This window comes from Symphalangus syndactylus, chromosome 4, assembly GCF_028878055.3.
Source record: "Symphalangus syndactylus isolate Jambi chromosome 4, NHGRI_mSymSyn1-v2.1_pri, whole genome shotgun sequence".
In the NCBI taxonomy this organism is placed as follows: domain Eukaryota; kingdom Metazoa; phylum Chordata; class Mammalia; order Primates; family Hylobatidae; genus Symphalangus; species Symphalangus syndactylus.
This window is the reverse complement of record NC_072426.2, coordinates 84,398,697-84,408,468: the sequence shown is the minus strand read 5'-3', so window position 1 is coordinate 84,408,468 and position 9,772 is coordinate 84,398,697. Positions and strand designations below refer to the sequence as shown.

General features: G+C 42.4%; 1 protein-coding gene across 7 annotated transcripts in view; it reads right to left on the bottom strand.

Annotated features, from left to right (window-relative positions):
• Positions 1 to 1,569: 1,569 nt before the first annotated feature.
• The window catches only part of TMEM273 (transmembrane protein 273), a 34,908-nt gene continuing 26,705 nt past the window's right edge, over positions 1,570 to 9,772 (bottom strand). For 4 of the 7 annotated variants that reach the window (XM_055275360.2, XM_055275361.2, XM_055275364.2 and 1 more), the window contains 2 exons: positions 9,409 to 9,432; positions 1,570 to 3,730 (listed from right to left, as the gene is read on the bottom strand). In XM_055275360.2, coding sequence (XP_055131335.1) covers positions 3,713 to 3,730; positions 9,409 to 9,432 — 42 coding nt within the window. In that variant the 3' untranslated portion in view covers positions 1,570 to 3,712. Of the gene's footprint in view, positions 4,082 to 9,408; positions 9,433 to 9,772 lie in introns of all 7 variants that reach the window. The other 3 variants (XM_055275359.2, XM_055275363.2, XM_055275362.2) reach the window with 1 other exon arrangement.

Sequence of the window (9,772 nt, the reverse complement as noted above, 5' to 3'; positions counted from 1 at the left end):
TAGCCTCAGCTAGTCAGGCTGATGAAGTGGGAGGATCACCTGAGCCTGGCAAGGTCAAGGCTGCAGTGAATCGTGATTGTGAAAATGAACTCCAGCCAGGGGACAGAATGAGACCCTGTCTCAAAAAAAAAAAAACACTATACATATACATATGCAAATTAAGAATGAAACAAAAACTTCCATAATCTCACCTTCTCTGAATTTTGGAATTGTGTAAAAGTTGCCTCAAACCAATGATAAGTAATAGCTTATGTTTACCAAGTGCTGACAACATGTCAGTGTGCTAAGAACTTTACACGCGTTACTCATTTAATTCTCACAAAGATCCTATGGGGTAGGTACAACCATTAGCCTACTGTACAGATATAGAAACTGAGGCATAGCACCATTAAATAATTTTTTCAGCTCAGAAAGCAGCATTTGGTTATAGAGCTCATGTACTCTACCACTGCTCTGTACTGCACAGAGCAGGGCCACAAATGAAAAGAGAGTCATGAGTCCATTAAAATTCCAGGACAGTGAACACTGGGACATAGGATATGCTGCTAAGGGGGGCTGGGACATTCAAGGCTTGAGTGACTTCTCCGCATCTGTATACAGAGCCTGGGAGATGTGCCACTCATTTGTCATCTGATGATAATCTACTCATGAAAAATCATATTCTTTGAAGGATGATTAATTAATTTGACAAATCTGAGATTAAGACAAATGACTTAGAAGGGAAAGAATCAGTCATAGCCTGCACCTGGCCCAGTATGGACTTCCCGTCACAGGCCACTACCCCTTCTGCCTGTATCTTCGGGTCTGCCCAGTTCAGCTTCTCTCTGTCTAAGCAGCCAACCTGCACACTCCATCTCAGGGGAAAGGAGCCTCCAAGCTGGCCCTCTCCATCTTCTCTCATAAATCCCAGAGCATGTTCTAGAATAATTGTTGACACGTGCTTTTAACCCTGATTTGCAGGTTTGAACACCTGTAGAAAGGTGAGGTTCACTGCAGCCCATCATTGCCTCCCCAGTAGCCTAGGAGACCCAACACCCAGTTGCAGAGCTCTCTAAGGCCATTGCTCCTCAGGCTCTCCACATCCTAGCCAACGACTCCCAAACCTGGGGTTGTGCTGAACTCCCTCTGCCTCCCTGACAGATCGATCCACCAGCAAGTCCTGGCATCTCTTCCCCTAAGGTCCATCCCAACCCCACCCTCACCCCCAATTCTCTGCCTCTTTGCTGCCAGCACTCCACCTGGGCCATGCTCACTTCCTGCTTGGACTGCAGCATGGATGCTGCAGGGACTCTAGAAGCTGCAGAGGGATGCTAGCATGCCGTGACTTGTTTGAAAATCACAATAGCACTGATATTTTTATTTCCAGCTGCCTAGCTTATCTGCCTCTCAGCTGTTTTCCAACTTTGATGATGGAAAGGTTGTATCTTCAGGCTCTGTTCAGCTTAGCCTCCCTCTGTCTAAGCAACCCTGCCTGCTTAGAAAGGAGTTTTATTAACTCCTCCAAACCCGCATTTATTTCCTAAAATTGCATGATATATGTACTTTCAACACACAGAGGACACACATATATACACATATTTGTTTATGTATTAATTTATATAGATTCAATTTAAACACACTTTTAACTATATAGATTGATACATATATAGATGATTTTTAATTTGTTGACCTTGCCAGAAAACCCTCTCCCATTCACCTTCCCCTCCTTCCTGTACTGAATCCTGGAGGCCCTAAACCATATCCACTTCATTAGATCCTGGCTGGCTGCAGCCATCTGCAACCTGCTTCCCTGTGCAGGTTGACTCTTCCTCCTGACATTTGAGAACCATTTTTCCCCTTCCCTTAGGGCATGATGTTCTGCATGCTGTGGTGGGCTGTGGTGGGGGAAGCTGTATGTGTCCTAGGGTCCCAGAACTTATAAGGCTGGGAGGATGGGGCTTAGTCCAGACACTGGCCTCTGCTAGCATACTGTCAAACCACAGGATGAGGCAACCATGCTGGAATGGCCCTGACTTGCGAGGCTACACTGCAGACCCAATGGCTTCTTAGGACTCCTTTCAGTCACTTCCAAGAGCTACTGCCCATTGGACCCCGCATCCCCAGGAGCTGCTCTTATGGAGAGGAGCTATCGAGGGGGGCTTCAGAGAGCTTCTAACAGGACTAGAAGGACATCCAGAAGGAAGATATTGAGCTTGGGTTTGGAGTGTAAGCCAGGGAGACCTCAACGTCAGGGCCTCCTGCCCATCTGCCTCCCAGATGATGTCAGCCTTTATGACCCAAGGAGAGGACGCTGGCCTTCAGCATAATTCTCTCTATTCTTCACTTGGGAAACCTTGTGTGGGGCTAAAACAAAACCAGAGTCCAGTGGTGGTGTTGGGAAAATATGTCATGAGGTGGGGTCGGAGAGAGAACACCGAGGTTTTGCTGTGTGTACAGAAGGTAAAACAATGGCTGAGATTCCAGGAGCATTCACCTTCAGTTCACAAGTGTTTCTGCCATTCACAAACCAGATGTCTTAATTAAAATGCTGCTAAAGGAAGAAAATCATTTAGCAGATACCATACAAGATGGTTTATTTTATCCTACACACAGAAAATTTCTTACGAGTATCACGTTACCACTCTTGGTTATCAGTTAACAAAGGCTGCTAATGAACAGCATCGTTATCAAGTTGGGTAAGAGACGCCCTGGGAGTTCAGGCAAATTATGACAACACAGCACTTTGTTCTGAAATATAGCTCATCTTTCATCACATATGAGGAGGGCAGCCCAGTCTGAGAAATTTCCTGGAAAGTGGAAAGGCAAAGAATATTCTGTGATGTGATCCCAGAAATACAGGGTTAATATTACAAGGGAGAGAAATGCTCATGGGGCCTTAACCTGATGGCAATTGTAGAATGGCGTGGCTTTCCTCAGCCTCCACCAATCATGTCTTTTATGTAACAGCCATGCACATTGTAATAATAACCACAAACTAATTATATAAGGAGAAAAATAATAACTGACATTCATGGCCCTCTGCAAGGCACAGCATCTGCTTTCTCATTTGGTCTTTCATTGGTTCCATCCTTTGAAGGTCTGAGAGCAGCAGGCCCATTCCATGAACACCAAAGCCCTTCCTACCACGCCAGCCCAGGCTGCCATTTCCCCTCCAGAAGGCCAGCGTTCATCATCAACAGGGCTAGAGACCATCCCGGAGTCCCTATGTTTCAGGACTCCCGAATCTTCACATAGTCCATCTTTAAGAAGGAATCTCTTGGCAGCTAAGATGGTGAAGCTAATCGTTCTACAAAGTACTGCCTAACTGTTGATAAGATGGCAGTGCGTACGAAGCTGTGTGTTGGGTCGGATTCCCCTTTTCATGAGCCATTTTCTGTGGTAGCTTCCACGAACATGGACACCATGCCCTCATGGAAGCATGAACAGCTCCAACACAGGGTGAAGTTTTTGGTGTCCACCTTCTTCTACTGCAGGCTAAATTGCTCAATCCTTCCTCTATGCAGTCCGCTTCTTCCAGAAGAGGCGTGATATTTTCCTTCAGGACAGAGGCACTGTATATTCTATTCCTTCTATTATTTGCCTCCAATATTCAGTCCATGTGAAAGTTCATTACAAGCCTTGGGTGTTCGAATGCAGAACATCCTGAGATGTTAACCATGGGCCGTTTTCCACAGGGCTAGAACACCTCTTCACGTCACTGCTCACCTACAGCTCAATCACCTGTGCATCTCTGGAAAGGAAGAGAACCATCTGGAAGACTTATTGAGAGAGCAACTATGCTCTAATTATTGCGTGTGTTTATGCAATTCACACAATTAAACAGGTATAAAAGCTCATCAGCAAAGCCTGCAAGGTGGGACATTTCCTTGCGCAACATAGAAAGGAAACTGAAGGCCAGTGGCTTCTGGGTAAAGGGGAGAACTCAACCTGGAAGTTGTTTTCTGCCTGCCAAACCCAAGGCAAACAAAACTTCATCCACTTTGATGACAAAAAGAGAAGTCATTCCTCGAGGTTAATAGGCATATTTTGGGAAACTTCTCACTTTCTGTAGTTGGTGAATTTGCACAGATCTGGCCAGATGCTACAAGGAACAAGGTAGATAGACATATGAGAATGGAACTGGAAAATAATGCCTTCACATCTGAACTACAAGCTGTTACAGAGGGTGAGACTTCTCCGTACTTGGTGTACCAGCTTTGATGAAAGGGAAGGGCAGCATAGGTGTCTAAAAAAGGGGAATATGGAAGAGAAGATGAGTCAACAAACCACACTCAGATACAATAGAATGTGGACTGAAAGTAGGATGCAGACCCTGCGAAGGGCCTCCCTTATACCTCCATGCCTTGAGACCAAATTCACACCCTCACTGTAGTTTCACATAGACATCTAGACTATAATAGAATGGTATATATGCTTACATTGAATGATGCAAAATTGTGTATGACTTTCCATTGTGTATATTCAATCACAATCTCCTGACAGCTAAGATCTCCTCATGAGAGATGGGGCAGCAAAAGCAGGAAGGCAGGACAGAGTGAAGCATCTTTGGGACAAGCCACGTCAAAGGCCATAAAACAGACAGCACATACTTGACTACCCCATATTTGAGGACCAAGGACACAGGTAATGGTCAGGGATATAGAGCTTGATGGTGATAGAACCAACGTTAAAGACAAGAAAGACATTGGAAACCAGCAAGATATGGTGAGAGGAAGTGGTGAGAAAAGTAAAGGAAGGGATTCCAAGCAAGGGCCTCAAATGCCGTCAGGGGTTTTTTCTCCTTTAAAAGATGGAAGGTCCAGAGGAACATGGGGTTTAGAGGCCCAGAGGCTGAGCAGAGGGTTCATCCTTCCTAGTGTCTTTAACAAGCCCTGCATTAAAAGGCCCCTTCAGGTGTTGATAAGGAAGGGATCTAAAGAAGCTGGAGTTAGCCAGGTTTGTTTTGCACTTGAGATATCAATGCCCAGAGTAGATGGGCAGCCCAAGAGAGCAGCCTCCTCCTACCCCTGGCTGCCCTGAGCAGAAGAAGGGGCACTGCTGAGCTACCTCATAGATGAAGTTGTTCTCTGACAGGTAGTGATACCTCTGCAGATGGATGTGTCACCAGCCACCAGAGAGCCAGGCACGATCTGGAGGAAACAAGATAAGGCTGGCAGAGTCTGGGGTAGCATCTGCTGGCTGGACTAGTAGGTGAATTAGGCTGCATGGTACTCCGGGTTGGCATCATGAGAAAGAGCAAGAGAGTGTTGCATACCATGTGATTTAGTGGCTACTTAACTCAAATCTTTGACCATATCCTCCAAGAATCACACAGACCAACAAGGAGAGAAGAAGAACAAACAAACAAAAAAAAGTAAACTAATAATGAGGATGCCTATACATTCTGGTTAGCCCCAGGGTTCATCTGTTCAGGATACATTTATGCCTGCTAATACTGAAAAAATATCTTTGGCAAAATCCAACACACATTTCTGATTTTTAAAACTCAGTAAAATAGGAATTGATGAATGCTCCTTAACATGATAAGATATGTGTGCTTCAGCCCTAGAGCCAGCATGTTACTTGATGGACACCACTAGTGGATTTCCCATCAAAATCTGGCAGAAGCATGTCATATGCACACTTTTTCCACTATTATTTAACATTGGTGTTTTTAGCCAATGCAATCAGAGAGGAAAAAATAATTAAAGGCATATGAATTGGGAAAGAAGATCTATATTTTGGCAGATGACATAATATCGTAAAAACTCAAGGGACAGAGGAGAAAACAGAGACAAATAATAAAATCATTCAACAAGGCAACCCCTATAATGCTAACATAATCCCCAAATATCAAAATACAATCAATAACCAGGTAGGAGACATAATGGCAAAACTCCATTTTTAAAGCAGCAAAGGCAAAATACTTAGGAATAAATATAACAAAAAATATGACAATCTTATAAGAGTAGAATCTGAAAACTCTCCTGAAACACACAAAAACAGAAACACACAAAATCAGATAATTTTTTATGAAAAAATTATCTCTTTTCCATGGAGAGCCACTTAACATCGTAAAGAAGTAAATCATCTTTAACTTAATATGTAAATGTAATGCAACCCCAATTTAAATACCAGGATGTTTGCTTCTTTTTTTTTTCTGTGTGTTATTTTTATTTTCTTTGCTTTGGTCTATCCAAAAACCCAATAACCAAAAACACAAAGCAATCATCATAAAATTCTCCACTGGGACCTCCCCCAGCCCCCACACCATGAAAGATTTTTGTTTCTGTGGAAAGATTCTGAAGTTGATTCTAAAGTTCATATGGAAAAATAAATATGCAAGAATAGCTGGAATAAAATAGCAAGAATGTCCCCTGCAAAGGAAGCACAACGTGTGTGCGGGTGGAGGGAACCAGCCCCACCAGAAGGTAGAGCACACCAGGAAGCCTCTCTAGGCTCAGCCTCTCTAGGAAGCTCTCAGCACATGAATAACCACAAATACCAATGGAGAATAAAGTCTAGAAATACCCTAGTACACACAGAAATTTAGAACATTATAAAAGTGGCAAATGAAACACTGGGGAAATAGGGTGGTTTTAAAAAATGGTATCGGAATAATTCAATTGCCATTTGGGAAAAAGAAAAAATTGGATCTGTAACTCATACCACACACCAGAATAAATGCCAAATGGATCAGACATCTAAGTACACAATAAAACCATCCAAGTGCTGGAAAAAGTATATATGCACAGATATATACATCTATATGTAAACATTTTCTAATTTTATTTTAAAAAGTGTGTCTATATAAAAGTGTTTTTAATTAAATATATTTTTGTAAAAGTATCACAGAAAGAATAAACCAGGAACTATTGAAAATAGCAACTTCAAAGCAGTAGGTAGGAACACGGTGGAGTGGACAGTTACAAGAGAAACACTTCTCTGAGTTTATCTGTTTACATAGTTTATCTCTGAATTGTGTACATGACACACGATTCAGAGATAAACTGTGCAAACAAAACTATGTAAATTAAAATTTTAAAAGACTAAAACAGGAGATAGTAAAATAGAATACACATTAAAACAAGTGTTTCTGACTCTCTATCCAATTGATAGCATAACCACGCAGAGAATATAATTAATTTCATTTGAACACAATACTCTGGCTGTACACAACTAGAGGGCTAAATTCTAAGGGTAAAAGCCACTGCAAAGAAATGTGCAAGTTTACTGAGCAGGTCTATAGCTGTATAGTGCTCTAATTTCTGGAGGCATTTTGTGTGTATTATAGAATAGAGAAAATGAGTAAAAATATTATGTGGTTGAAAAGCAGGGTTTTTACTTTGGAGAAGGCAATCTAGACACACGGATTAGGGAAAGCTTAGGAAATATCTTATGATATTGAGTTTGTAATTTAAATGCACATTTCCTGACTCTGCCCATTGAAAGGGCCTAGAAGCAATGACACCTCAGTAGCCCTGAGCACACATTGTACCCAGATCTTAGTTTCTAAAAATCATTCCATAGTAAAAATTAAAATAAAATAAAAGAGAGAGAGAGTGAGAGAGAGAGAGAGAGAAACAGGGACCCTTGGGAAAATTAGACCCTTGTGCTACCCTTGGGAGCAGGACAAGGTGAGCCTGAGATATTGTGTTGTCAGAAGTCTAGCATGTGCTCAAAGACTAATGGGGTTCTGTCTAAAGGGCACAGGGGCCACCAAGAAGTGACTTGCACTAGCCAAATTTGCAACAATTTGGGCATCAGAAAGAATCATGATGGCAATGGATTAAAATGCATTGAAGTCCACAGTAATAATCCTCAACAAAAGAAGGAGAAACGGAAGATAGAATAAAAAGGCTTTCTTATAGATGAATGTCAGCTATTAAATATAGAAGAAATTCTGGAATTAGAAAGTCAATATTTTGTAATCACCAATGGCAATAACTGCTTCAAGCAGGATCGTGAACAGGTACAAAATCATTAGGTGAGGAATTGTTGGGGGTCAGGATATTCACATAGTGTCAAAGTGCCACCCCTCGTATTATTCATTCATTTCAGAGGGGAAAATTCTCATTTCTACAAATGTAGAAATCTAGTGGTCACTCCCTTAACCAAGCAAACGAAGCATCACCAAGAGTGATGCAATACAGCGAAAGATACACAACATCACCTCATGGCATTTCCTACCAAAAACTTCAATCTGAATCTATTCAGGAGAAAACAATCAGACAAGTCCAGAAAATGGGACATTGGATAAGACAATGGGGCTTAGGGACTTCTCAATCAACAATGCCATAAGGGTAAAAAGCAGAGGGGCTGTTCAATACTGAAAGACACTTAAAAAAAAGACAAAATAAATACAAATATTTTTTCTGGATTGGAAAATAGCACAATAAAAAATAGAGCAATAAAAGATACTTCTGAAATAACCAGAGAAATTTAAATATGGACTGTATAATAGATGATACTAAATTAGAATTAATTTTCTTAGGAGTGGTCACTGTAATTATACACAATAGGAGACACAAAGGTGTTGTATTCAGGGGTGAAATATCATGATATCTACACTAATTTGCAAGTAAATCAGTCAAAAAAGGCTTAAGTACACAGAGATAAAGCAAAGGGGGCACCGTGTCAGTGAGTGACCCTAGGTGAAGGGTGTATATATTTTGATTGTCCCATTCTTTCAACTTTTCTTTGGAGTTGGACATTTTCATAAAGCAGGAGACTGAGGTCAAGTGATTGCCCCAGGCCTGTGTGACCATCCTGGGCTGGTCAGACAGGGAGCAAATTCTCAGTGGGTGTGGCACATGCATGGGGCATGAGGTGAGGAAAAGTCAAGCTGGGGAATGTGGATTGTGAAATGATGATTCTCAAAACCCTGGTGAAGACGCCTTCATTCCTAGGAGTCTTGATTCATAGGCTCATTCAATCAGGGGTCCAAGATCCTGTCCCCTTCTGTAGACCGGCCCTCCACATATGGGCTTCGTCCTCTCCGAGACCCCAAAGCAGCACTGAGATGCAAATACCCAGCCAAACTGATAGCATGATGACATGAAGAGATGTTTGGGAATTTTTTTTACCAAATGGACTAAACTGGCTAATTATTATATTGGACACTATCATAGGATAGGTCTTGGAGAATGAAAAATAATTTACCTATCCTGTTAAAACCGTTTTCTCAGCTCTAACTGGGCAAATGCCCCACGGCTTCACGTTAAATCTTGCCAAGTACCACCACTTCCCAAGGTGATGCTGATTCCTGGTCTCACAGCTGTCCTGGCATGAGGGCTCCTGGCCATGGCCATGGTTGCCCATCCCGTGTGGCCAGGGTGAGGGAGAGGTCATGTCGAAAACCCATGCAGCCCCATGGGGCAGAGACTGCCTGTCCTCCTTTTAAGACAAGTGATCACCCTTACAACTCACCTTTTGGAGAAATTGTGGTTTTGCCTGCAAAACAAGATAAGAGGGTGTTCATTGCCTAAGCCTTAGAAGACAGAAAGACAATGCAAAACTTGCTGCAGGAGAGTGGCTTGCTTGTCATTAGCTTGCTCTTTTGGGTCTGACTTCCTCATGACTCAGCCTGACTCCATCTAGTGTTAGTTTTGGAAACTCGAATCCTGCCTCTCCTCTCTGAAAGTCCCTCTATTTGCAGAAGAGCTCTGTTACCATACCTGCCAAGAACAGCTCCCTGCATGTGGTGAGGGCAATGTATTAATTATCAGGGGTATAAACTCCCATCCAGCCATTGCCTCCCAGCCTCCCTCTCTCCTGGCCTTTATTTCTTGCC